The sequence below is a fragment of the Dipteris shenzhenensis genome, chromosome 22, assembly GCF_047967505.1.
Source record: "Dipteris shenzhenensis isolate YYH24624 ecotype China chromosome 22, Dip_SZ_1.0, whole genome shotgun sequence".
In the NCBI taxonomy this organism is placed as follows: Eukaryota; Viridiplantae; Streptophyta; class Polypodiopsida; order Gleicheniales; family Dipteridaceae; genus Dipteris; species Dipteris shenzhenensis.
In genome coordinates, this window is record NC_141617.1 from 28,095,129 (window position 1) to 28,123,084 (window position 27,956).

The 27,956-nt window shown below is 43.6% G+C and overlaps 1 protein-coding gene and 1 long non-coding RNA gene across 12 annotated transcripts; both read left to right on the forward strand.

The window, feature by feature from the left end:
* The first annotated feature begins 496 nt into the window (after nt 1-496).
* Nucleotides 497-2,937, forward strand: LOC147887959 (uncharacterized). The gene is made up of 5 exons (XR_015543120.1): nt 497-1,003; nt 1,124-1,245; nt 1,506-1,986; nt 2,106-2,227; nt 2,734-2,937. It is a non-coding gene; the product is annotated as an uncharacterized LOC147887959 (long non-coding RNA).
* A 95-nt stretch (nt 2,938-3,032) lies between these two features.
* Nucleotides 3,033-27,025, forward strand: LOC147887960 (uncharacterized). Of its 11 annotated transcripts, XR_015543117.1 has the most exons (10): nt 3,142-3,197; nt 24,171-24,299; nt 24,499-24,565; nt 24,715-24,819; nt 24,963-25,074; nt 25,364-25,509; nt 25,634-25,784; nt 25,942-26,045; nt 26,125-26,258; nt 26,432-27,025. XR_015543117.1 is itself a non-coding variant. In XM_087393550.1 (6 exons), the coding sequence occupies exons 1-5, from the start codon at nt 3,042-3,044 to the stop codon at nt 26,452-26,454; spliced, it is 408 nt and encodes a 135-aa protein (XP_087249676.1). In that variant the 5' UTR covers nt 3,033-3,041; the 3' UTR covers nt 26,455-26,477; nt 26,614-27,025. The 11 variants fall into 11 exon arrangements, 3 of the variants coding, with proteins under 3 accessions (XP_087249676.1, XP_087249675.1, XP_087249677.1); XR_015543119.1 differs by lacking the exons at nt 24,171-24,299; nt 24,499-24,565; nt 24,715-24,819; nt 24,963-25,074; nt 25,364-25,509 and adding exons at nt 11,193-11,303; nt 11,477-11,553 and having other exon boundaries at nt 3,107-3,197; XR_015543112.1 differs by lacking the exons at nt 24,171-24,299; nt 24,499-24,565; nt 24,715-24,819; nt 24,963-25,074; nt 25,364-25,509 and having other exon boundaries at nt 3,033-3,197; nt 25,949-25,964; nt 26,197-26,258; nt 26,432-26,613; nt 26,726-27,025.
* The last annotated feature ends 931 nt before the right edge of the window (nt 27,026-27,956 follow it).

A 27,956-nucleotide genomic window follows, 5' to 3' on the forward strand; every position in this document is an offset into this window, starting at 1 on the left:
ACAGCTGAAGTGTTTTGCGTTCAAATTTACAGTGAAAGGTAATGTCAGATAAGCAAGTTTTTTTACGTTCTATTGTTAAGCTTGCAGTGTAACCTTATAGATACTTGAAAACATGACATTTGGTATTTTCAGACATGTGATACTCTCATATCTGCAGAGCTTATTTTATTGGGATTTCTGTCAACAACTAGGGTTCTACCCCCTGCTCGTCCTTTGAACACGTTTCAGAAGATAGGCGTGCTTGCAAGTATCCCCAAGTGCCTCCAAATATTCTCAGGTACTCCTAAGTCCTTGCAAAAGAAGGCTATTTGAAGCTGCCATGTAGGGGACATGAAAAAAGCTTTGTTTTTTTTTTTCAATGAAAAACTTCTCTTGAGTATGAAAAAAGCAATACTCTGGCAGAAGTACCTCATTCATAGCATGAAAATTAAAACACCCTAAGTTGTGAATAACCTGACTCATTAAGAAGAGCTAGTAAAACACTAATTTGAGGCTAAAAATACCAGTTCAAACCTATGATGGCTTGTGTGTAAAAAGGAAAACCACTGCAATCCGTGAGGAAGATAGTCCACCTGATAGAGGCTGCCTGAGAAGACTCCCGGGGACTGTCCAACCAATCAAAGTGAGAAGAGTTTTAAAAAGACGGTCCTTGGCTGGAGTCATTGAAAGAAATTCACACGAGAAGATAACAAGGCTGAGGAGATGATGCGTAAAATACGTACAGGGTTAGAAGACTCCCGGGGATTGTACAACGAATCAAAGTGAGAAGAGTTCTAAAAAAACGGTCCTTGGCTGGAGTCATTGAAAGAAATTCACACGACAAGATGATGATGCGTAAAATACTTACAGGGTTAGGTTCTTGTTTTATTTCATCAGTGATGTTGCTTGGTGTTCATAGATCTTTCTCAGAACTCAAATGAGAGGCTGCTGTGACATGTCTGATAGCAAAGCACATCAATGTGATGAAACAGTTGAACTGTTTTGCGTTCAAATTACAGTGAAGGTAATGTCAGATAAGCAAGTTTTTTTACGTTCTATTGTTAAGCTTGCAGTGTTACCTTATAGATATTTGAAAACATGACATTTGGCATTTTTCAGATGTGTGATACTCTCATATCTGCAGAGCTTATTTTATTGGGAAATCTGTCAACAACTAGGGTTCTACCCCCTGCTCGTCCTTTGAACACGTTTCAGAGGATAGGCGTGCTTCTGCAAGTATCCCCAAGTGCCTCCAAATATTCTCAGGTACTTCCAAGTCCTTGCAAAAGAAGGCTAGTGAAGCTGCCATGTAGGGTACATGAAAAAAGCTTTGTTTTTTATTTTCAATGAAAAACTTTTATTGAATATGCAAAAAGCAATACTCTGGCAGAAGTACCTCATGCATAGCATGAAAATTAAAACACCCTAAGTGGTCAATAACCTGAGTCATTAAGAAGAGCTAGTAAAACACTTAATTTGAGGCTAAAAATGCCAGTTCAAACCTACGATGGACTGTGTGTAAAAAGGAAAACCACTGCAATCCGTGAGGAAGATAGTCCACCTGATAGAGGCCGCCTGAGAAGACTCCCGGGGACTTTCCAACCAATCAAAGTGAGAAGAGTTTTAAAAAGATGGTCCTTGGCTGGAGTCATTGAAAGAAATTCACACGAGAAGATAACAAGGCTGAGGAGATGATGCGTAAAATACTTACAGGGTTAGAAGACTCCCGGGGACTGTCCAACGAATCAAAGTGAGAAGAGTTCTAAAAAAACGGTCCTTGGCTGGAGTCATTGAAAGAAATTCACATGAGAAGATAACAAGGCTGAGGAGATGATGCGTAAAATACTTACAGGGTTAGGTTCTTGTTTTATTTCATCAGTGATGTTGCTTGGTGTTCATAGATCTTTCTCAGAACTCAAATGAGAGGCTACTGTGACATCTTTGATATCAAAGCACATCAATGTGATGAAACAGCTGAAGTGTTTTGTGTTCAAATTTACAGTGAAGGTAATGTCAGATAAGCAAGTTTTTTAACGTTCTATTGTTAAGCTTGCAGTGTAACCTCATAGATACTTGAAAACATGATATTTGGCATTTTCAGACGCGTGGTACCCTCATATCTGCAGAGCTTATTTTATTGGGAAATCTGTCAACAACTAGGGTTCTACCCCCTGCTCGTCCTTTGAACACGTTTCAGAAGATAGGCGTGCTTCTGCAAGTATCCCCAAGTGCTTCCGAATATCCTCAGGTACTCCCAAGTCCTTGCAAAAGAAGGTTAGTTGAAGCTGCCATGTAGGGTACACGTTACCTTCACTGTAAATTTGAACGCAAAACACTTCAGCTGTTTCATCACATTGATGTTCTTTGATATCAAAGATGTCACAGCAGCCTCTCATTTGAGTTCTGAGAAAGATCTATGAACACCAAGCAACATCACTGATGAAATAAAACAAGAACCTAACCCTGTAAGTATTTTACGCATCATCTCCTCAGCCTTGTTATCTTCTCATGTGAATTTCTTTCAATGACTCTAGCCAAGGACCGTTTTTTTAGAACTCTTCTCACATTGATTCGTTGGACAATCCCCGGGAGTCTTCTAACCCTGTAAGTATTTTATGCATCATCTCCTCAGCCTTGTTATCTTCTCGTGTGAATTTCTTTCAATGACTCCAGCCAAGGACCGTCTTTTTAAAACTCTTCTCACTTCGATTCGTTAGACAGTCCCACGGAGTCTTTTCAGGCGGCCTCTATCAGGTGGACTATCTTCCTCACGGATTGCAGTGGTTTTCCTTTTTTCACAGTCCATCATAGGTTTGAACTGGCATTTTTAGCCTCAAATTTAGTGTTTTACTAGCTCTTCTTAATGAGTCAGTTTGTTCACCACTTAGGGTGTTTTGATTTTCATGCTATGCATGAGGTACTTCTGCCAGAGTACTGCTTTTTTCATACTCAGTAGAAGTTTTTAATTGAAAAAAAAAAACAAAGCTTTTTTTGTCAGATAAGCAAGTTTTTTTACGTTCTATTGTTAAGCTTGCAGTGTAACCTCATAGATACTTGAAAACATGACATTTGGCATTTTCAGACGTGTGATGCTCTCATATTTGCAGAGCTTATTTTATTGGAAAATCTGTCAACAACTAGGGTTCTACTCCCTGAACACGTTTCAGAAGATAGGCGTGCTTCTGCAAGTATCCCCAAGTGCTTCCAAATATTCTCAGGTACTCCCAAGTCCTTGCAAAAGAAGGTTAGTTGAAGCTGCCATGTAGGGTACATGAAAAAAGCTTTGTTCAATGAAAAACTTCTACTGAGTATGAAAAAAGCAGTACTCTGCGGTTAGGGGGAAAAACCTCTTAAAGAGGGAAAAGTGCCCCTAACTAGCTTATTATATTACATTGGTCACTGCTGAATTATATCTATAATTCTAACACCCCCCTGCAGTGCCAATGTCATGTACAAGGCTGATCAATCACCAAACGGATATAAGTTCAGGGCACTGCGAAATGCCTCAAACTTTTCACGTGGTAGTGCTTTGGTGAAAATATCTGCAACGTTGTCATGTGTGGACACAAAGATCATACTGATCTCTCCTGCATGCAACTTCTCTCTGACGTAGTGATAGTGAACCTCAATGTGCTTCGTGCGAGCATGAAACACTGGATTCTTTGCCACTGCAATGGCACTCTGACTATCAGTGAGAATTGGAGAAGGACCCTCCAAAGACAGATGAAGATCAGCAAATAAACGTCTCAGCCAGACACATTCAACTGTTGCTGTGAAAGCTGCCCTGTACTCAGCTTCACATGATGAGGTAGCCACTGTAGATTGTTTCTTGCTCAGCCATGAAATGCAAGATTTACCCAAAAAGAAACAATTGCCACTAGTGGACTGCCTAGTGTCATAATCACCAGCCCAATCTGAATCACTGTAGGCATGCATTTGCAAGTCACCCCCCCTGGGAAATAGTAAGCCAAAAGACTTTGTGCCCTACAAATAACGGAAGATGCGCTTAACTGCCTGCCAATGCATAGTTTTTGGGCTGTGCATGTACCTGCTCACCTGAGATACTGCAAATTGAATATCAGGTCTAGTGTTGCAGAGATATATGAGGCATCCAACAGCTTGACTGTAAAGTGTGGCATCAACTGATTCTCCTGCATCATGCATTGTGAGTTTCAGCCCCGGCTCCATAGGAGTGGCTATGGGCTTACACTCTTGCATGTTAAATCTGTCCAAGAGTTTCTGTACATACTTGGACTGAGACATAACAGTGCCACGTCTCTCATGAGAGAACTGGATCCCCAAATAAAAGTGAAGCAGCCCCAAATCTGACATGTCAAAGTTGGTCTGCAAATCAGCTTTGAATTCTGCAATTTTTTCTTCATTGGACCCTGTGAGCAGTAAGTCATCGACATAAAGAAGGATGACTAATATTTCCCCCCCATCCATCTTGATGTAGAGGGTGCTCTCAGGAGGACTATTGTGCAGCCCCTTGCTGGTCAAAAAGGCATGTATCTTAGCATACCATGCACGAGGGGCCTGTTTCAGCCCATATAAAGCTTTATTGAGTTTGCATACTTGAAGTGCATTTGCTGTAATTTCAAAGCCCGGAGGTGGTTTGACATACACCTCTTCCAGCAAGTCCCCATTTAAGAAGGCTGTTTTTATGTCCAACTGATGAACATTCCACTCAAAATGTGCAGCCATTGCAATTACTGATCGGATGGTGGTCATCCGGGATGTAGGAGCGAATGTCTCCTCATAATCTATGCCCTTTTTCTGAGCATAGCCCTTAGCAACCAGCCTGGCTTTATATCTGTCAATGGAGCCATCTGGCTTCCGTTTGACTTTAAATACCCATCGTGTGCCAATGGCATGTTTACCCTGTGGCAAGTCCACAACATCCCAAGTCTGATTTTTAGCAATGGACTGCAACTCATCGTGCATGGCATTCATCCAATGCACATTACCTTTTGCCTCTTCAAATGTGGCAGGCTCCTCCTCATCAAGGAGAGTACCTGCATATGCTGATTCAACTGAATTAGCACCTTCCATGTGCCTTGCTGCACTGCGAGTCCTGCCAGGTAACGGAGCATCAAGTTTACTCTCCCTGAGAGTCTGTAACAGCCAGTTTGGGACTGTTTTTGCTGCATGTATGTCTGCAATTTCTTGCTGCACCACTTGTTCCACTGCCTGTGGAGGAGGCAAGACATCCTGTGGCAGAACTGAAGCATTTAAAGGTTGCTGTAAATTCTGATTTGGATCAGAAAAATCAGCAGAGGAACCCAAAGCAATGGGTAGCAACCCTTGAAAGACATCCTCTGAAGATGAAGGCATTTGAAATTCAGCCTGAGTGTGAGCTGAATTTTCAGAAAATATCACATCTCTACTTACAATGATTTTGCGTGTAGCAGGATTGTAGAGACGATACCCCTTGCTTTCTGCACTGTATCCAACAAATATGCATTTAATGGCTTTATCTGACAATTTGTGCCTAAATTCAACTGGCACATGTGCATAGGCAAGGCATCCAAAGACTCGGAAGTGATCCACTGAAGGCTTCCTGTCATTCCAGACCTCAAAAGGAGTTTTTGTTTTTAAAGCCTTAGTGGGAGCCCTGTTCAAAATGTAATTGGCACACATCAAACCCTCTAGCCAGAATTTATGAGGCATGTGTTTGCTTTTTAGCATACATCTGTCCATCTCCATGAGGGTTCTATTTTTCCTCTCAGCTTTGCCATTTTGCTGAGGGGTCAGCCTGACTGTGAGCTGATGCACAATACCCTTTTGCTTGAGAAAAGCATCAAATTCTGCGGATAGGTATTCCCCACCTCTATCCGTGCGTAATGTCTGTATCTTGAGTCCGGTTTCATTTTCAACCATGGCTGAAAAGTGTTTAAACACCGTGAACACTTCAGATTTCTTTTTCAGCCCATAAACCCAAGTAAAATTGGAGTAGTCATCAATAAATGTGACAAAGTAGAGATGACCACCCAATGACGGAGTCCTCATGGGACCACAGACATCACTGTGTATAAGCTGTAATTTGCGAACAGCTTTAACTGAACCATCCTTCTTGAAGGGGAATCTATGCATCTTACCTAAAATGCACCCTTCACAGGCATGTGGAGGAGGTATCTCAAGAGGTGGCAATGCATCAACCATTGAAAATTTCTGAAGTGTCATTAAGCTGTTGTAATGCATGTGGCCATATCTGGCATGCCATAATTCTGCATTTTGCATGGCAGCTGTAGGGGTAGAAACTGCCAGAGCATGGGCTGCACTTTTCTCAAAAATATCAAGCTGAAAAAGCCCACGCAGCAAAGTACCAGATAACCTTAAGGCATAGTTAGCTTCCCTGTCTCGGACAGCACATTTGTCATCCTCAAAGATGACCTGAAATCCCCCTCTGTTAAGAGTGGACACTGAAAGAAGATTTTTGGTTATGCCAGGCACATATAAGACATCTGAAAGTCTGAAAATTGAGCCATCAATTGCAGTGAGCTCAACCTCTCCTGTGCCACGTACTGAATATGAGGAGTTGTTGGCACAAGTGACTTTCTTACCAACAGGAGGTGGATGCAAGGAAGTAAAAAGACACTTCCTAGAAGTGATGTGCTTGGATGCACCGCTGTCAAAATACCATGTGTTCAGTGTTTCATTAACACTGAAAGCAGATGCATCTGTAGAAGAGTCAAAGCTGCAAGTCAAAAATGCATATGTATCATCACTGCAAGAGGCTGTACTGTCCCGAGCATCTGGAACAGCCAACCTTGAATCTGAAATGCAAGATAAAAAGGCATAATCTTGACCAACAAAGTTGGCTGTAGCATCCCCACTGTCAGATGCACAAGGGGCTGAATCTGAAACAGCCATTCCTGAGCTGTTTTTCTTTTCTTTTGCAATCCTTTTCCTGCATTCTGCTATGTGATGACCTGGCTTTTTGCAGTAGTGACAAAAACCCTTCTTTTTGGGCTTACTTGCATCACTTTTAGCGTTTTGTGAAGGCTGTCCTGACCCACTGGAAGGCTGATTTGCTGCTGTCTTTGCCTGTCCCTTTGTTTTTGATTTAAATTTTGAGAGCATGGCTTGTTCACCTGCACGTGAAGCCAAATTTTTCCTGGTCTGCTCTTCCTGAAGCAGAAGTCCTATCAACTCATGAAAAGTGAGAGGATTTGCACCCCCCCTCAATGATAAATTCAGCGAAGTGTGAAAGCTGAGATAAGACTCAGGAAGAGAATTCAGAGTGGTTGTAATCATCTCTGAATCAGGAATAATTTCATCTATGTTTAACAATTGCTCTCTGAGATCCTGTAGCTTTGTGAGGTGGACTGACATGGAGTCACCCTCCTCCATATGTGTATTGCTCAACTCTCTTTTTAAGAAAGATACCCTGGCATCATTCCGTGCTGCATACATGCTTTCCAAAATATCCCACGCTGCCCTGGAGGTCTTACACGACCGGATATGCGGAATGATTGATCTTTTCACTGAAAGAGAGATGCATGACAAGGCTAAGGCATCCCGTGAATCCCATCTCTTCTGCTCTGGAGTATTGACTGTAGCTGCACCAACAACTTGTCCTGCAGCTGCACCCTGTGCACGACCTCTTCCACCTCCTTGCTGAGGAGGGGTAGCAGGTGCAATATCTGCTGGTCGGATTTCATCCCCATTGACATAATCCCATAAATTGCGAGAAATCAGAATATTACGTACCATGAAACTCCAGAGGGAGTAGTTGGTACCATCCAACTTGTCTTCCTGTGAAAGACCACCGAACTGGAACTCATTCTGATTTTGATGGGCCATATCTGAGAAAGAGATTGAAGCAGATACAAAGCTGAATTCCCTTACAGGGAATAAAATGCACAACTCCCAAAAACACAGCCAAGCACGGGCTGTATATGCAACTTAGATTTCTGTACTTGAGCTGTCAGAAATCTGTCCAAGCATCAAACACTCTCCAAAATCTGCCAAAAGTGTTCCAAACACTCCAAGAAAGGCAGTATGTACTGAATACTCCAAAAAATGCTCTCTCAACACAAAAGCCCCAATTTGTGGCTAGAAATTGCAGCCAAAAAGGGGCAAAATTACTAAAAGCCCCAAATCTGCAATTTTTAAACAAAAGCCCCAAATTTCAGACTAGATCTGCAATTTTGCTCCAGATGTAGCTCCAAACTTGCACAATGATTGCAATGTCTGCAATATACAAAATGCCCCAAATGTACTCCAAGACAGCTGCACCAAACTATGGTTTTCTGCAAGATGAGCCTGCCCAAGAACACCTGTGGCTGAAGGCAACCGGTGTAGATCTGCAAGCACAGGTCTGAAAGTACAGAAGTGCACGCAAAACTAGGAAGGGTACAAGTGGTACGGTACAGTACGGACTGTACGGTACAGTTTGTACGGGCAGTACGGCAAGGTTGTCCAGGTGCTCCTGCGCAAGTACGGCGATGTACGGCGCTGTACGGTAGAAATGTACGGATTCCTGCGCAGGTACGGCGAGCAGATATTGTACGGCTGGTACGGCTAGCAGGTACAGTACGGCGAGCAGGTACTATACGGGACTGTACGGTAAACCGTACAGTCTGGCGACGATGTACGGAGGCAGAATGCTGTACGGAGGCAGAACACTGTACGGAGGCAGACGGCGACACGTACGGAGGCAGACGGTGAATTCCGTACAGTCGTACGGACTGTACGGACAAGTTGGAGCAGGGGGAGTACGTTGAGGGAGCAGGGAGCCAGAGGCTCTTGAACCCGCTCTGATACCAAATGAAGGAAAAGGGAGTGAGTGAGAGCAAGAGAGATTGAGAGAGCAGGAAGCTTGGAAGCTGAAGACGTAGTTGCAATAGAATAGAGTACGTGAGTTCAACTCAAAGTGAGAAAGATAAGGTTTTGTCCTAGTGACAAAACCTTAGTAGTCACTAACCATAGTTAGTGAACTAACTGCGGTTAGGGGGAAAAACCTCTTAAAGAGGGAAAAGTGCCCCTAACTAGCTTATTATATTACATTGGTCACTGCTGAATTATATCTATAATTCTAACAATAACCTGATTCATTAAGAAGAGCTAGTAAAACACTAAATTTGAGGCTAAAAATGCCAGTTCAAACCTATGATGGACTGTGTGAAAAAAGGAAAACCACTGCAATCCGTGAGGAAGCTAGTCCACCTGATAGAGGCCGCTTGAGAAGACTCCTTGGGACTGTCGAACGAATCGAAGTGAGAAGAGTTTTAAAAAGACGGTCCTTGGCTGGAGTCATTGAAAGAAATTCACACGAGAAGATAACAAGGCTGAGGAGATGATGCGTAAAATACTTACAGGGTTAGAAGACTCCCGGGGACTGTCCAACGAATCAAAGTGAGAAGAGTTTTAAAAAAACGGTCCTTGGCTGGAGTCATTGAAAGAAATTCACACGAGAAGATAACAACGCTGAGGAGATGATGCGTAAAATACTTACAGTGTTAGGTTCTTGTTTTATTTCATCAGTGATGGATGGTGATGATGTAGATATTGCCTTATATTTCTGTGCTATTTGTAAAGGTCCTTGATCCTGCTTTCATGTCAATTGTTTTTATTATGTATGGTGCTGTGTTTTATGCATTACAGGGTTAGATTCTTTTTTTATTTATCTAATCAGTGATGTATGGTGATCATCCATATAGTGCTTTATATTTCTGTGTGGTTTTATAGGTCCTTGATCTTGCTTTCATTGCACATTTGTTTTTAAAATGTATTTGGCTATAGTCCCTCTATCTGCCTTTTTTTTTTTTTTTTTGGCCGAAAAAACAGTGCTGATTATATTACTTCGAGAAACAAGATACAAGGGGTCAGTTTTGCAGCTGACAGGGCTGCGTTCACAAATCGGACGCAGCCCTAAGAGGAAACAAAAAGCTCTCTCTCACGGTGGGATCAGGTGGGTGTGAATAAACAGCCAGAGAGGCGGTGAGTAGCGCCACTGAAGACCCTGAGATGTATGCTCGAAGAAGAGGCCCTGCGTATCCCAATCTCAGAGGAAACGTCTCCGCTTCTCCTGGCCAGCCCGGGAGTCCCCCTGGATTTGGTCCCACTGGCCTCTGAGCGTGTGGATAATCTCGCACCAGATGTCGGCCATGACCTGGGCAGACGAAAGAGAGGTACCTCTGAGGATTTGCGCGCAGCGCGAGGTCCAAATGTGCCATCCGACGATGCTGCTAATAATCTCCCAGACTGGCTGCCTCACCTGAGATCCTGTGTCCACCTCTGCCAAATGCTGCGGGATGCCCTCAAGCGGCCCCCAAGTCCCCTGTGTGATAAGGAACATAGGGTCCTGCGGTCCTGCCACGAACAACTGGTAATAGCTAGGTGTGGTGCTGCACCAGCAGAACGCACCCCAAGTGATCAAACCTAACTCCGGTGTTGCACGAGTAAGGATCCCGAAGGCTCTCCTCCACACGTCCTGGGCGCGAGTGCAGCTCCAAAGGCAGTGCTTTGGTGACTCCTCGTCCTCATGACAAAACTGACAGAGTCCTTCCTGACCAATCTGCCGCAACCAGCTCCCCACTGGAAGACCCTTGTGGGCGAGTAGCCAAAGGAAGTAGGAAATCTTCCGCGGCCGCTAGCTCTCCCACAAGGCCTTCCAGAAGGCGTGCAGAAATAGCTTGGAAATACCCTGAGCATACCAACTGGGCCGCTGGGTGGGCAGTTTGCTCTGCATCCTCCCGAGAATGCTCCTACCCAGTTTCGTGCTGTAAGCGAAGAAAGGGGTCGGCCCCTGGTCTGCCACAACCTCTGGCCATCTCCACTCTCCTGGGTCCCAGTTAAGCTCTGAAAGGGCCCGCCCCTCCCAAAGCCAGAGGCGCCATAACTGCAGCTGATCCTGCTCTACACTAGGATCGATACGCCAAACCTTCCCCACAAGGCCTACGACACGAACCCTCTGCCACGAGAGAAGGGGATCGATGAGCGCACCCTCTCTCCTGAGTCGGCCGTCCCCCAAAACGGCGAACAAGGAAATAGAGGTGTCGTCCAGCCGACCTACAACAACCAGTGGGATGCCGTGAGGGGTGAACTGTCCAAGCCCTCTATCTGCCTTTATCCATGTATCTTCTCCCTTTTATGTGTCTCCTTGGTGTCTTTTGCCTTTGCTCTATGTACCGGTATCCCTGGTGATGTCATTAGTTTCTTTCAAAAAATTTGTCTTCTAATGCTTCTAAGCTGTGTTGACATTGTAGCACCAAGCCATTTTGAAAAACTGTATTAGAACCATTATGAAGCTGATGACAATGTACCATCATTGGATCTGTTCACCGAATGCTTCTGTAATCTCATGATCGAGTTGATAGGTGAATATGTTTTTGTTGTGCTATAACTGTGCTATCGAATCTGTAAAGCATTATGCGCAAGAAAGAATAACAAAGTACAATCATTGCCTTTCATGAATCATCTGCTTGGGATGAATATCTTAGTCTTTTTTTAAATTTTCTTATAGATGAATATTTTCTAATATTCTCTGTAGTTGGTGATCTTGTCCATGAGCATCCAAAAATTGAGCAGCTCACATAGCCAAATGGCACTCATTGTCATTGTCAGGATGTAAGTATCCACTGATGGAATCATTTAACGTGGGATTGTAGGGAATATGAGTGGTAACAATACAGCACTGCTCTTGCAGGGTCTGAAAAGGAGGCCGGCTGAGCAGGCTCTTGGATTCTTAGGGGTTTTCATGGGATACCATAGTTATTATCCCATCGATATTGTTTGGAAGTAAATGAAGGCCAATTGAAGGGCGAGAAGGGGGAAGAAGAGCAAGAGGGAGAGAGTGTGAGAGAGAGAAGACTCAAGTGTGCGGGTGTGAAGTGATGAGCCACACCACAAACTCATTAGTTTTATTAGGATTAGGTTTTACCCTATGACTGTCTTAAGACAGTCATAGGTGTCCTATCTTTAATAAAGGGGTGGCAATGTGCCTTTACCCCAGCAACCTCCCACCTAAAGGCCAATGTGCCTAAAGGGGAGAAAAGAATAAAAATTACAGCAATATACAGTTACTGTATACAAGACCATATAATAAGAGTGGTCTCATCCTAATCCCATGATGTGGCGGCAATGTGCAAACCGCTCTGTAGGCAAGCTCTTAGTGAGCAAATCTGCAGGATTATCATCAGTGTGCACTTTCACAAGCTCGAGTCGCTTGTCTTCCAGTACCTCCCTGATGAAATGATATTTCACTTCTATGTGCTTGGTCTTCTGATGAAAAACCGGATTCTTTGCCAACATGATAGCACTCTGACTATCACAATGCAAAACTGGCATATCTCCTGTAATGCCCAAATCTCCCACCAGCCGAGTAAGCCATATTGCTTCCTTGCAAGCCTCAGTGGCTGCAACATATTCAGCTTTAGTAGTTGACAGTGCAACGCATTTATGCAACCGAGACACCCATGATATAGCACCTCCTGCAAATGTGAAAATATAACCGGTAGTAGACTTCCGGTTATCTGCATTCCCTGCATAGTCTGAATCTGTAAAACCATGCACCAATGCATCTTGCCTACCATAGCATATGCACAAGTCTTTGGTACCCTTGAGATACCTCAAGACACCTTTCACTGCTTCCCAGTGCCGCTTGCCTGGATTTGCCATATACCTGCTGATGACTCCCACCGCAAAAGCAATATCCGGACGAGTGGCAACCATGGCATACATCAAAGAACCAACTGCAGATGCATACGGAACTTTGGCCATTTCAGCCTTATCATCATCTGATCTGGGGCTGTCCTTACTGCTGAGTTTTAAACGTGGAGGCATCGGGGTACTAATAGACTTCCCCCCCTCCATTTTAAACCGCTGCAGTACTTTGTCAATGTACTCCTTCTGTGACAGAAACAAAAGTCCCTTGGACCTGTCACGAGTAATCCGCATGCCAAGAATATGATTTGCATCACCCAAGTCTTTCATGTCAAAAGACTTATGCAGTTGTTTCTTCAAAGCACTAATCTCATGCTGAGATTTACTGGCAATAAGCATGTCATCCACATATAGAATGAGTAGCATCAAACTGCCATCCTTTGCCCGTTTGGTGTACAAGCAATGATCGGTCTCACACCTATGATACCCTTGGGACTGCATGAAGGCATCAAACTTCTTGTACCATTCTCTTGGCGCCTGCTTGAGTCCATACAAGCTCCTCTTGAGCTTACACACAAGCTGCTCTTTCCCTTTAGCAGCATATCCCTCTGGCTGACTCATATAGATCTCATCATGGAGATCTCCGTGAAGAAAAGCTGTCTTCACATCCATCTGACATAAATCCATGTCCTCATGAGCAACAAGAGCTAACACTGCTCTCAAAGTAGTCATCTTGACTACAGGGGAAAAGATCTCATCAAAGTCAATGCCCTTCTCCTGCTTAAATCCCTTGGCAACCAATCTGGCCTTATACCTCGGTAAAGCATTTGAATCCACTTTGACTTTGTAAACCCACTTGCATGGCAAAACCTTTCTGCCTGCAGGTAGCTGCACCAAGTCCCATGTATCATTTTGAAGTAGGGAGTCCATTTCTGACTGCATGGCTTTCTCCCACTTCTTTTTCTCTGTTCTTCCCATAGCTTCCTTGAAGCTGGAAGGCTCACCACAATCTGTCAGCATGATAAAATCAGCCACATTATTGGCTCCTGGAACAAACCTGGCAGGAGGCCGTTGTACACGGGTGCTCCTCCTAACAAAATGTTCCGGATTAGGCTGCTGTCCAGCCTGTTCGTCATGCATGACGGGTGGCTGTACTACCATATCTGGCTGTTCTACAGCCCCATCTGCTGGCATATCCAGTGGTGCATCATTGGCAAAATTATCTGGCTGATTTTCAGCCTGTATACCCTCTTGAACAGGGTTATCTGCAGCAGCCTGCTGCTGCATATAAATGGGCATTCTTTGCTGTCCAACATCATCATAAATAACCCTCCTGTATTCCACAGGTTGCACGGGTTCCTTGTGTACACTATCCTCTCTAAAGATGACATCATTGCTGCGTATAATCTTCCGTTTAACGGGATCCCATAACCTGTACCCCATTTCACCTTCGTCACCATAACCCATAAAGATGCATCTGATAGACTTTGGATCCAGTTTGGTGCGCAGTTCTTTGCGTACATGAGCAAAGCACTCGCAGCCAAATACACGTAAGTGCTTATATGAAGGTGGCTTGCCAGACCACACCTCCTCTGGCACTTTCAACTCCAAAGCCTTGTTTGGCGACCTGTTAATAATGTGAACTGCTGTTTGCACGGCTTCTGCCCAAAAGCCATGGGGTAATGCAGCATAAGACAACATACATCGAACCTTCTCCTGAATAGTTCGATTCATCCGCTCACTTGCACCATTTTGAGATGCATTATGAGGGGCTGTGAGTTCCTGTTTGATGCCCTTAGCTTCGCAAAACTGCACAAAAGCATGTGACACATACCCACCCCCATTATCGGATCTGAGGCATTTCAGCCTACGACCTGTCCGATTCTCAACCTGAGCGACAAACTTCTTAAAAGCATCTAAGGCATCGCCCTTATGCTTCAAGAAATAGACCCACACTTTGCGTGTGGCATCATCAATGAAAGTAATAAAATATTTTGCACCCCCTAGTGATAACTGTGGCATCTCACACAAATCAGTGTGCACTAGATCAAGCGGTGCTCTATTTTGGGGAGTTCTCCTCTTATGAGGAGTCACAGAATGCTTGCCAAATATGCAATGATCACAAGTAGGCAAATCTGAAAAAGAAAGAGACGGCAGATAACCCAAACGTGACAGTTCTTGCATTCCTTTAACAGACATGTGTCCCAACCGGCTATGCCACAATGAAACCTTTGGCAGCTCGGTTATGGCAACAACATGATTACCCATACTGGAAACATAAAGAGGGTACAAGGTATCACTCTTAAAACCCTCAGCCACTACAACCTGGCCATCAGTAATCACCCATTTGGAATCCCCAAATGTGGTGTGCTAACCACTGTCATCCAACAAGCCAGTGCTAATCAGACTTTTCTTGATTTGCGGCACATGGCGAACACCATCAAGCATAAATGACCGTCCATCAGGGAATACTATCTGTATACTGCCAATCCCTGCAATCTGACATGCATAGTTGTTCCCAAGATGAACAACTCCATGAGTACCTGTATAGGAAGTAAACCACTCCCTATGAGGAGTAACATGAAAAGAAGCACCTGAATCCAAGAGCCAGGTGTGCATGTCATGGCCATCAATAACCAAAGTATGTGCAATTACAGCAGAAGAGCATAAAACATCATGTATGTCACTGTCACTATCCTCTGTTGCAACATTCACTGCATCCAAGTCATCTGCCTTGGCCTTGCCTTTGCCTTTGCTTCCACTGCCTGCATCCTTTGTTTCAGCCTTCTTGGCTTTCTGATCCCGTATGAACTTGAAGCACTTAGACTTCACATGTCCCTTCTTGCCACAATAAAAGCATTCAATGTCCTTTTTGCCACGGGACTGACTGCGGGATTTGGACTTACTAGCAGATCTCCCCTTCTGCTGAGTCCTGCCTCTATCCTGTACCTGCAAGGCATTTGAAGACTTGCTGCTCGCATTATTCTTCCTGCTCATCTCCTCCATAAGGAGAGAGCTCTCTACATCAGCATACATCAGAGTGACATTCGAATTAGACAGGGTGGTCTTGAAAGTGTCCCAACTCTCAGGGAGGGTACACAACAAGAAAGTAGCCTTGAACTCCTCATCAAGGTTCAGTCCCTGTGCAATAAGCTGTGTAAAGATAGCATTGAACTCACTCAAGTGTGAGGTCATAAGTGTACCTTCCTTCATGCAAAGATCAACCAACTTCTTCAACCAATAAACCTTACTGGCTGAACTCTTTTGAGCATACAATTCTTCTAGTCTGTGCCATAGACCATAAGAGGTCTTTTCAGCCTGAACATTGACCACAAGGGTATCAGAAATAGTAAGCATGATAGCTGCCCTTGCGGACAAATCAAGCTCTTCCCAGTCATCAGCTGCCATGTCAGATGGCTTGACACCCTTCAGCCTTATGGGCTTAGAAATCTTCTTTAACAGAAGTACATTCAAGCACTGTTCTGCCCATAATGCATAATTGTGTGCTCCTTCCAGTTTCTTTATGTTCAGAATTGAAGATTCACTTCCCCCTGATGCCATATCAGATAAGGAAAGTATCTGACTCCCTGGAAGTAAAAAAAGACTAAATAAAAATTCTGATTTCTCAGAAAAAACCTGCTCTATCAAGAGCCAGGAGCACTCACAATAGTGCTGTTTTTTACTGTCAGGAAAATCTGCAGCAAAACAGTAAATGTCCCTGCAATCACTGTACCTTCTGACACACTGTACCGTGCTCAAATAGGCATAAACAGTAAATCCAGAATGCTGCAGCTGTTCCACAAGTGCTTTAACAGTGCATCATCAGCTGACAAAACACAAAACACTGCTGTAAACACTGCTGTACTGGCTGTACTGATCACTTCTCCCACCTCAGATGAGGTATTGCACTGAGTTAATATGCATAAACCACTTGGCATACACCAAAAAAAAATGACACTTCAGCCTGTCACAAAACCTGCAACAGAAAATGGGATAAATCCCAAGCAATCACCCTTCTGCCAAGGGGATAAAATGCATCTGAAGATCTCTGTCGGTAACCCAAGTGCTATCAAACAAAATCTGGGCAAAAGCCCCTTGATCTGACACCTGAACCAAGTGAAGAACACCTCAACACTGAGGTAGCATGCAATGTGAAAATCTCTCTGACAAAATCAACCAACAGTGTAATGCTTATACTGCCCTGTGTAGAAATGACATACACAGATCCCAACGTACAAACACTCAATGAGGAACCTTTTGAGCACTGTCAACGATGGACAGTTAGGGACCGAGGAAACTCGATGCGCCCTGGCCAAGCGTGGCTCAACTGAGGTTCTCTGAGTGTTGCACAAGAAATGTGACCTGCAAGAAAATGTCACCTCGACACTGCAAAAATCGAGACAAATGTGTGCTCTCTGGCACCACACTGCCTCAAGGCATACAAAGCATCAACTGCCGGGCAAAAGCCCTATGATCTGCTCACCCGGAAACTGAGATTCAAGCCCAGTAAAAGCATAAAAGTCCTCTGCAAAATCAAGGCATTTCCTTCACGAAAACAGATAACTGTGCAATCAACCACACACTGTGGTTCTCTTCTCCTCAAGCACGAGGTAAATGAAGGTACTTGCTGTACTTTCAAGAAAACACAGTTCTGTGAACTGAAAGATGATCCTGAATCAAGAGCAGAGAGCTCTTTCTCCTTCTATTTCTTCCCAAAAAAAAAAATTCTGCCTGCTGTACCTCCTGTACCTGCGCACGTGTGCAGAATCCCAGAAGAGAAAAAAAAAAAATTTCAACGGTCTCCCTGATGCAGCTCCCTGTACCTGCGTCGTGTAAATCCGTACGGATGTACGGCTCCTGTACTGCGTCCGTACGGCAGGTACGGATGTCCGTACCTGAGCGCGCACTGCGCGCTTTGACTCTCTGCGCGGCCTGGTGCTGTGCACTGGCTGCCCCTGCGCAGGCTAGCAGCTAGCAGCTGCTGCTGTAGCTCTAGCTGCGTGAGCAGCTGCGTTGCTCGTGCTGCTCCGCTTGCCGCCGCCCGTGCTCACGCTGCCCTGCTCGCCTCCGCGCTTGCCGCCGGTGCTGCCTGCAGACCTGCGACGCCCGTCCGTACGGATGTACGGACGACGTACGTCCGTACGGCGCTGTCACCTGCTGACCCGCACTGCCGCCTGCTGGCCCGTTGGCCCTTGCAGAGGCTAGGTAGAGGTCGAGGGGTGTGGGTAGGCAAGGGTAGAGGGAGAAGAGGCTCTGATACCAGTTGAAGGGCCAGAAGGGGGAAGAAGAGCAAGAGGGAGAGAGTGTGAGAGAGAGAAGATTCAAGTGTGCGGGTGTGAAGTGATGAGCCACACCACAAACTCATTAGTTTTATTAGGATTAGGTTTTACCCTATGACTGTCTTAAGACAGTCATAGGTGTCCTATCTTTAATAAAGGGGTGGCAATGTGCCTTTACCCCAACACCAATGACCATGAAAGTATTAGCCTTCTCCTTTCTTTCTCTCTTATGTTCTTTTAAATTCTAACACCTAAGGAAACCAGCAGTGACAAGGTCTTTGCTGTTAGAAAAGAGAGAGTGTGAGAGCAAGAGAGCTGAACGTAGTGCTTGCAATAGAAGAAGTGAGTAATACAAGAAGTGGGATAGGTTTTGTCTAAGTGACAACCTTATCCTTCACTAACCGTAGTCAGTGAACTAACTGTGGTTAGGGGGAAAAACCTCTAAATAAGGGAAAAGTGCCCCTAACCTACTTATTACATTACATTGGTCACTGCTGAATTATAATAATAATTCTAACACTCCCTGTAGTGCCAATGTCATGTACAAGGAAATGATCAATCACCAAAAGGAGATAAGTTCAAGGCACTGCGAAATGCCTCAAACTTTTCACGTGGAAGTGCTTTGGTGAAGATGTCTACAACATTGTCATGTGTTGACACATAGATCATACTGATCTCTCCTGCATGCAACTTCTCTCTGACATAGTGATAGTGAACCTCAATGTGCTTCGTGCGAGCTTGAAACACAGGATTCTTTGCCACTGCTATAGCACTCTGACTATCAGTGAGAATCGGAGAAGGATCCTCCAATGAAAGATGAAGATCAGCAAACAAACGACGCAGCCAAACACATTCAACTGTCGCTGTGAAAGCTGCCCTGTACAGTGTACTCAAGGATTCTTTGCCACTGCTATAGCACTCTGACTATCAATGAGAATCGGAGAAGGATCCTCCAATGAAAGATGAAGATCAGCAAACAAACGACGCAGCCAAACACATTCAACTGTCGCTGTGAAAGCTGCCCTGTACTCAGCTTCACATGAGGAGGTAGCCACTGTAGATTGTTTCTTATTCAACCAAGAAATGCAAGCATGTTCTAGAAAGAAACAATTCCCACTAGTGGACTGCCTAGTATCATAGTCTCGAGCCCAATCTGAGTCACTGTAAGCATGCATCTGCAAGTCATCCCCCCTGGGAAACATTAAGCCAAAAGACTTTGTACCTTGCAAGTAACGGAAGATGCGTTTTACAGCCTGCCAATGCATAATCTTTGGGCTGTGCATATACCTGCTCACCTGAGAAACTGAAAACTGAATATCAGGTCGTGTATTGCAGAGATAAATGAGGCATCCAACAGCCTGACTATAGAGTGTGACATCAATTGATTCACCCGCATCATGCATTGTAAGCTTCAGCCCCGGCTCCATGGGAGTGGACATAGGCTTGCAATCATGCATGTTGAATCTGTCCAAGAGCTTTTGAACATACTTGGACTGAGACATAACAATGCCACGTTTCTCTTGAATAAACTTGATCCCCAAAAAGAAATGTAACAAGCCCAAGTCTGACATATCAAATGTAGCTTTCAATTGGGCCTTGAAATCTGCAATTACTTCCTCATTTGATCCGGTGAGCAGCATGTCATCTACATAAAGAATGATGACCATAATATCTCCCCCATCCCTTCTTGATGTAGAGGGTGCTCTCAGTTGGACTATTGTGCAGCCCCTTGCTGGTCAGAAAGGCATCAATTTTGGCATACCATGCACGTGGGGCTTGTTTCAACCCATACAAAGCTTTATTCAGCTTGCATACCTGAAGTGCATTTCTTGAAATATCAACGCTCGGAGGTTGTTTGACATAAACCTCTTCCAACAAGTCTCCATTAAGGAAAGCTGTTTTAATGTCCAACTGATGAACATTCCATTCAAAATTTGCAGCCATGGCTATAACTGACCTGATGGTGGTCATTCTGGATGTAGGAGCAAAAGTCTCCTCATAATCTATGCCTTTTTTCTGAGCATATCCTTTTGCAACCAGCCTTGCCTTGTACCGATCAATGGACCCATCTGGCTTTCTTTTGACTTTGAAAACCCACCGTGTACCTATGGCATTTTTACCTGGTGGCAAATCCACAACATCCCAAGTCTGATTTTTATGAATGGACTGCAACTCATCGTGCATGGCATTCATCCAATGCACATTATCTTTTGCTTCTTCAAATGTCTCAGGCTCCTCCTCATCAAGAAGAGTACCTGCATAAGTTGATTCAACTGAATGAGCTCCCTCCATGTGCCTTACTGCACTATGAGTTCTGCCAGGCAATGGAGCTTCAAGCCTACTCTCCCTGAGAGTTTGAAGCAACCAATGCGGGACTGTTTTGGCTCCGTGTATCTCTTGAATTTCTTGCCTGACAACTTCATCCACACCCTGAGGTTGTACCAATTCAGCTGGGGGCTGAATCTGTACTTGTGGAGCTGGCGAAGGTTGCTGTAAATTCTGATTTTCAGCGGGGGAACCAAATGTTATAGGAAGCATCCCCTCAAACACATCATGTGAAGAGGCTGGAATCTGAAATTCAGCATTTGTATGTGCAGAATTTTCAGAGAATATGACATCTCTACTGACAAAAATCTTGTATGTAGCAGGATTGTAGAGACGATAGCCTTTGCTTTGTGAACTATAGCCCACAAAAATGCATTTTAGTGCCTTATCTGACAACTTGTGTCTGAACTCCACAGGCACGTGGGTATATGCAACACAACCAAAAACTCTGAAGTGGTCCACTGAAGGCTTTCTCCCATGCCATGCCTCATAGGGAGTGATTGTCTTCAAAGCCTTTGTAGGAGCCCGATTTAAAATATAGTTTGCACACATGAGGCCTTCCAGCCAAAACCTGTGAGGCAACTTCTTACTTGTGAGCATGCATCTATCCATTTCCATGGCGGTGCGATTCTTTCGCTCAGCTTTGCCATTCTGTTGAGATGTAAGCCTCACTGTAAGCTGATGCATAATGCCTTTTTCTTTCAAAAATGTCTCAAATTCATGAGACATGTACTCCCCCCCTCGATCTGTGCGAAGTGTCTGCACCTTGAGTCCTGTCTCATTTTTAACCATAGCCACAAAGTGTTTGAAATGCATAAGCACTTCTGATTTCGCCTTGAGACCATAGACCTAAGTATAGTTGGTAAAGTCATCTATGAATGTAACAAAATAGAGATAACCTCCAAAAGCATGTGTCCTCATGGGACCGCAGACATCACTGTGAATAAGCTGCAATTTTCTTGTAGCTTTCACTGCACCATGCTTCTTGAAGGGAAGCCTATGCATTTTGCCAAGAATGCAACCTTCACATGCATGAGGAGGAGGCGACTCCAAAGGAGGTAATGCATCAACCATATCATGCCTCTGAAGTGTCATTAAGTTGCCATAGCTCATGTGCCCATACCTGGCATGCCATAACTCCGCATTGTGCATCGCAGCAGTGGGAGTGCTAACTGATAATGCAAGATGGGATCTTTTTTCATATAAATCAAGCTGAAAAAGACCCCGATACAAAGTGCCAGACAACCTCAAAGCATATTCATTTTCTTTGTCTCTGACTGCACACTTGTCATCATAAAAAACAACTTGAAATCCTCCTCTATTGAGTGAGGACACTGAAAGCAAATTCTTCTTTATACCTGGCACATAGAGTACATCTGAAATTCTGAAATCCGTGCCATCAGTGGATGTGAGAATAATATTTCCCATTCCACACACTGAATAAGAAGAATTATTTGCACAAGTGACTTTCTTCTTGGTGGGTGAAGAATGCAGAGTTACAAACAGATTTTTCTTGGAAGTGATGTGCTTTGAAGCACCACTATCAAAATACCAAGTATGTAGTGTCTCATCAACACTGAAAGAGCATTCATCCTTTGAGGGATCATAACTGCAAGTTAAAAAAGCATATGGGTCATCATCATTAGTGGCTGTAGTATCTGAATTACCCACTAAAGAATCTAAAGTGCAAGTCAAAAAGGCATAGTGCTCTTCAACCAAGTTGGCTGCAACATCTCCTCCATCATGGCAATGTGGACTTGATGCATCTGATACAGCCATACCGGAATCCCTTTTCTTTTCTTTGGCTCTGCGCTTCTTGCACTCTCCAATATAATGACTTGTCTTCTTGCAATAATGACAGATGCCCTTCTTTTTCTGCTTGTTTGTATCACCCTGTGCCTTATAAGCAGGCTGTCCAGAATCAGCTTTATGCTGATGTGTGGGTTGATTAGCATGTGGCTTATGCTGCCCTTTAACCTTGGGCTTGAACTTGGAGAGCATAGCATGCTCACCAGCCCGGGTTGCCATATTTTTGCGTGTTTGTTCCTCCTGCAACAGAAGTCATACCAATTCGTGAAAGGAGAGAGGATTTATGCCCCCCTTCAATGACAAATGAGGCGAGGTGTGGAAACCGAGATAGGACTCAGGAAGAGAGTTCAGAGTGGTGGAGATCATCTCTGAATCCGGAATGACTTCCTCAATGTTAAGCAATTGTTCCCTGAGATCCTGAAGCTTTGTGAGGTGAGAATTCATGGAATCTCCCTCCTTCATATGTGTATGGGAAAGTTCTCTCTTCAGAAAGGAAACCCTGGCATCGTTCCTTGCTGCAAACATACTCTCAAGTATTACCCAAGCTGCCATATCTGTCTTGCATGACCGAATATGAGGTATAATGAGCCTCTTGACAGAAAGAGAAATTACTGAAAGAGCTTGTGCATCTCTAGAGTCCCATCTTTTCTGCTCTACTGCGGGAGCTCCTGGAGCGGTTGCTCCAATCAACTGTGCTGTATTTGTATCTCTACCCCTGCCTCCAGCTTATTTGTATCTCTACCCCTGCCTCCACGGCGATTGTACGGCAGATGTACGGACTACGGGAGCTTCGTGAGCTTGTACAGCTGTACATACCTGACAGCGTTGCAAGTGCGTACGGCACAAGGTGTACGGCACCTCGAGAACTGAAGCGTGGGCTGCTGTACGGAATCAGTCCGTACGACTCGTACGGACGGGAAAGTACGGACGGGAGCTTGCGGGAGTGGGGATCAGGGAGTGGGGAGCAGGGAGCTTGCGGGCTAGGAAGCAAAGAGTAGGATCTCGCTCTGATACCAAATGTTAGAAAAGAGAGTGTCAGAGCAAGAGAGCTGAACGTAGTGCTTGCAATAGAAGAAGTGAGTAATACAAGAAGTGGGATAGGTTTTGTCTCAGTGACAAAACCTTATCCTTCACTAACCGTAGTTAGTGAACTAACTGTGGTTAGGGGGAAAAACCTCTAAATAAGGTAAAAGTGCCCCTAACCTACTTATTACATTACATTGGTCACTGCTGAATTATAATAATAATTCTAACATCTGCTTGCTTCAAACTTGAAGTGATTTTTGACTCCTAAGTGATTCTGGTTTTATTTATGCTTGTGATAATGCTTCACATTTTACAGTTGAAGGTTTGACTTGGGAATTTCTCAACCAGAACCAGAATGCACAATTCGTATGCTGCTTGATGATGCCAAAGTTGGACCTGATAATTCAAGGTGCCACAAATTTTGTGAGGGTTTATGTGCTTGTTCCCAAAAAGTTCTTCCTAGTCCCTTCCAATGAATTGCAAAAAGCAGACGTCTGAGAGGGTAAAAAACAAAACTTGCTAAGGTTATGCACCATCTTTTTTCTTTATGGAACCTTATTTTATGAGAATGGGAGGATTAGAAGTCGCTTGAGTGGATTAAACTGACTTCCTATCCTTCGGGGTTTTCCCCTTCAGGAGTTCATGGAGGGTAATCAGGCAGCTACTTTTTCCTTCGATGAAGAGGCAGCAAGGTACTCAGGAAGTGCCTTGATGACAAGCCCAAGGTACCTGCCATCGTGAAACTTGTCATGTACATCGATATTAAATTAAGCACCCAGACCAGGCAAGCTGGAAGCTGTGATCTTGTGTGGCACCAGCATCTGCTCTTTTTTACACCGTAGGTATTTCCAAGTCAAATTTGGCCACAGCATTGTCCTTTCCAGACTTTTAGCTAAGCAGTACAGCTTTTGAAAGGCTGAAACCGATTTCCAAGATTCTGTACAGCACACGAGGAAGTTGTTGAAAAATGAGCTTGTGCTCAAACTTCGAATTCTGTTAAGCAAGCATGAACAATAATGTAATCAGAACAGCCTATAAATTTTGAGGAGTTGTAATTAAAATACTTTTTATTGAGCTAAATGATTTAAGTAGGCAGGTGGTCTTTACTATACATATTCCAAAACCTGCAATGTGCTTTTTCAGGAATCAGAAAATGAATATTTTACAATTGTCAACTTGAGGAGTCTTTACTAGCTGCAGTTGAACAAAGTAGTTTTGAGTGGAAGCTTATTTTTTGGACCTACTGGGTGTCTACGTAACCGTGCTGATAAGGTATGCCTCATAGATTCTCTTCAAGTGTTAAGATTTACTTGTGAGTCTCTAATGCTCGAATGTATCTTTGAAGATGATTGTTGAAATCGGCAGACGAACTACATATCTGGTTTAATGCTGTCTTCCTTTTGTTTTTCATAAAAGTTTCTGTTTACCTCTTTTTTCTTCTCTTTCATTTTCTCTTTTATTTTGTGTGTAGATTTTTGGTCTTTAGAACAACAAAAAATCTAAATTTGTATGATTGGACTTATTCTAGTCTTACAAAGGTATATACATATCTGGTTTAATGCTATGTTCTCAAAGTATCTCCTGTCGTATTTGGCTGTGTTAACATGTTGAATGCCGATTGTAGTTTAAAGAAGCTTTCTGATGTCTCTTTGCAACATGTTCTTACATGTTGCCTGGTGTTTTGTAGATCTTCATAAGAACTGAGATGAGAGACTGGTGTGACATCTTTGATATCAAAGCACACCAATGTGAAAAACAGCTCAAGTGGTTTGCCTTCAAATTGACAGTAAAGGTAATGTGAAGCCTTTTCTGCACGAGGAGTTTTTTAATGTCCTATGGTTTGGTTTACGTTGTAACCTTATAGATACTTGAAAAGATGACATTTGGCATTTTCAGATATGCGTGATAGTCTGATACATGTTAAGCTTTTTGTAGTGAGGCGAAGCTGTTAACAACTACAGTTCTACCTCCTGCTCGGACTCTGAACACTCTTTGGAGATAGGCTTGCTTCTGCAGGTACCCCCAAGTGCGTCAAAATATTTTTCAGGTACTCCCAAGTCTTTCCAAAATAGTTTTTTTGAAAAAAGGAAATATTTCTATTATGTATGCCTTGTGATTCCTTGCTTTTCTCCCCGGCATTTCCTTGCTTTTCTCCCCTGCACGAACCATAGACAAACAAAAGAGAGAGAGGCAACTGCTCATTGGAAACTACTTAGAAAGTTCCTTATTGACACTGCCAAGATTCTTGCTGTTGTGAAACTTGTCATGTACATGGATCCCAAGAAAGGGCAATCTCTGATGTCTGTCAGCATCATCTTCTCTTTTTTGCATTGAAGGTCTTAGCTTTGTCCATTCCAGACTTTAGCCAAGTGCTACAGCTTTTGGATGATTCAAGCTATTTTGCACACTATATGAAGTTGACGGACGATGATTTTGTCCTCAAGCTTTGAATGGCCATAAAGCAAGCATTGGATATAAATATGTGAGTGTTTGCAATGGGAAACTTTTAATCGAACCAATTATTAAAGCAAGCAACTCTGGCTTTCAATTTGACAATTTCTTGCAAACCTTCAGGTGTTTAGAGTTTTATGTATTCTGTCTTTCAGGAATTAAGAGAGGATATTCTATTTGTCAACCTCATGAGGATTTACTGGCTGCATTCAGACAAAGCAGTTTTGAGTGACAACTTGTCTGCAGACCTGCTGGGTTTGCCAGAGAATTTGAATGACCTTGATAATGAGCTATGCCCTCATACAGGTGCCAAGATTAATTTGTGCGTCTTATTGCTCTAGTATATCTTTAATTTAAGGGAAAGGATTGCTAAATATCTGATTTTTGGCTCTGTGAAAAAGTTTAGTGCTTATTGCAGATGAAGCAAGCTTTCTCTAAGCAATATGTTGTGTGGTGTTTGAAGTTAATAGATCCCTCAGAAGTCAGGTGAGGCTCGCATGTCCTCTTTGATATTAAGACACACGAAAGTTCCACTGAAGGCAATGCCATAGCCTTTTATGCAGCACGGTGAGTTTTTTTACGTTCTACGTTAAGTTTGTTGCAGTCTACTTTGTAACCTTATAAACATGACGTTTGACATTTTCAGATATGTGATACTCTCTCATGTGGACGTATTTTAGTGAAGCAAAGCTACCATAACTAAACTTCACTCTCACAGGGCTTCTGCGCCCCTATGCTGGCAATTTGAAAACTTCTTGGAAGACAGGATTAATTCTGCAGGTACTCGTAAGCAACCTGCTTCCAAACATCCCTCTGGGTCACACACACACACACACGCGCACTTTTTTTTGGTGAAATCCATTTCACGCACGCGTCCACGCGATGAATGGCATGCTGTGTATGGAGTATTCATCTCCTTAGTTCATTCACCTATGAGTGTTCTTGTGCCGCAGGTGGGCAATGGAGAACATTGTGAGCAACCTAGAGCGGAGAACACAGGTGGGCAACGGAGAACACATTGTAAACATCGTGAGAACGCAGAACATTGTGAGCAACCTAGAGCGGTCGTCACATCAACTTCTTAGGATAGAGTGGGAAAATCTCTCATTGGATTTTGTACTGGAATCTGGAGCAGGTGTCGGCAACTGCTCTGGCTGCTGTGATCTCTCTCTGTTGGGCTTCACTGATTGATTCTCGGATATCTGTTGGGCTTCACTGACTGATTCTCGGATATCTGTTGGGCTCAGATTTCCCAACAGAAGCTCAGGAAAAGGAGACAAAGCAAGGGGATATCTTTATGTCGTGGAATGGAATGATCTGCTGATGGCGCTCTAGGAACATTGGTTCGTCTTCTTAAGGAAACCATATTTCTCCAGGTTTTAAATACCAGATGCTTACTTCCAGAGGTGCTCTTGGGGATCACCCGAGTCTACTTGGAGGGCTGATGATCACCACCACATCATCCTTTCCGGGCTGGATGGAATTAAGAATGCTTCTCTAAACAAGAGAAATTAAGAATGCTTCTATCAACAAGAGGCACGAGGTGCCCCTCCCATTGCCCTAGATTGTTTTGGGTAAATGTCTTAGCGTGATCGAGTAAAAGTCAATCTTAGCAAAGTCCGGTTTAGACCCGGAAGGTCCTCGTTGCTATAGCTTGCCCCTAGTGCGGCAGTGCTAACAAATTTCTGATATAATTTGGGCATGCATTTTGTAACAAGGGTTGAATTTATCCAACAGCTTTACAATTTCGAATGGATTCACACCTTCATAGAAGGGTACACTCGGCTCCCCTTTCAATGCATGCAAACTTTCTAGCTGCCATTCGTCTATTTAAAAGTTGCAAATCAAATTAAGTAGAGTTAGGATCTAGAGATGTGAGCTTCTATTTCAAGGGATGATCAAATGGCAAACCCTCATAGTCGAAACATGGATGCAACGCAAGGAATTCCATACAAGATCCAGTAGGCAAGTGGGGATATTTGGCCATTATAAGAGGAACTACTCCCATTTTCAAAGAAATCATGTTTCCCATCAATTATGGGTGCTTTGATAGCTGGGCATGTCTCAGTAGTGAGTAGGGACCAAATCACCATAGGAGCAAAATATTAAGCCATAGAGTCTATCCCATTTAATAATGATTGGCACAAAGGATCTAACTTCTTAGCACATGGCCACTTAAGCAAATCAAATTAAGTAAAGTTAGGATCTAGAGATGTGAGCTTCTATTTCAAGGGATGATCAAAAGGCAAACCCTCATAGTCGAAACATGGATGCAACGCAAGGAATTCCATACAACATCCATTAGGCAAGTGGGGATACATTCAATGCCATTCTTCATGAAGTAGATTGGTGAGTGTAAGTAGTTGATTGGAGAAAGGATCAATCAAGTATGGCTAAGTTGTACCCATCAATTTCATCTAACTCAACAAATCCCACCATTTTCAAAAAATAATGGACTTTTCCCATGTCTTTTATGTT

Coding starts and splice junctions, on each gene's coding strand:
- LOC147887960 (XM_087393549.1), top strand. CDS start 3,042: ATGACATTTGGCATTTTCAGACGTGTGATGCTCTCATATTTGCAGAGC. Junction 3,198..25,633: donor GTGCTTCCAAATATTCTCAG/GTACTCCCAAGT, acceptor TCTGTCTTTCAG/GAATTAAGAGAGGATATTCT. Junction 26,259..26,431: donor AGACAGGATTAATTCTGCAG/GTACTCGTAAGC, acceptor CTTGTGCCGCAG/GTGGGCAATGGAGAACATTG.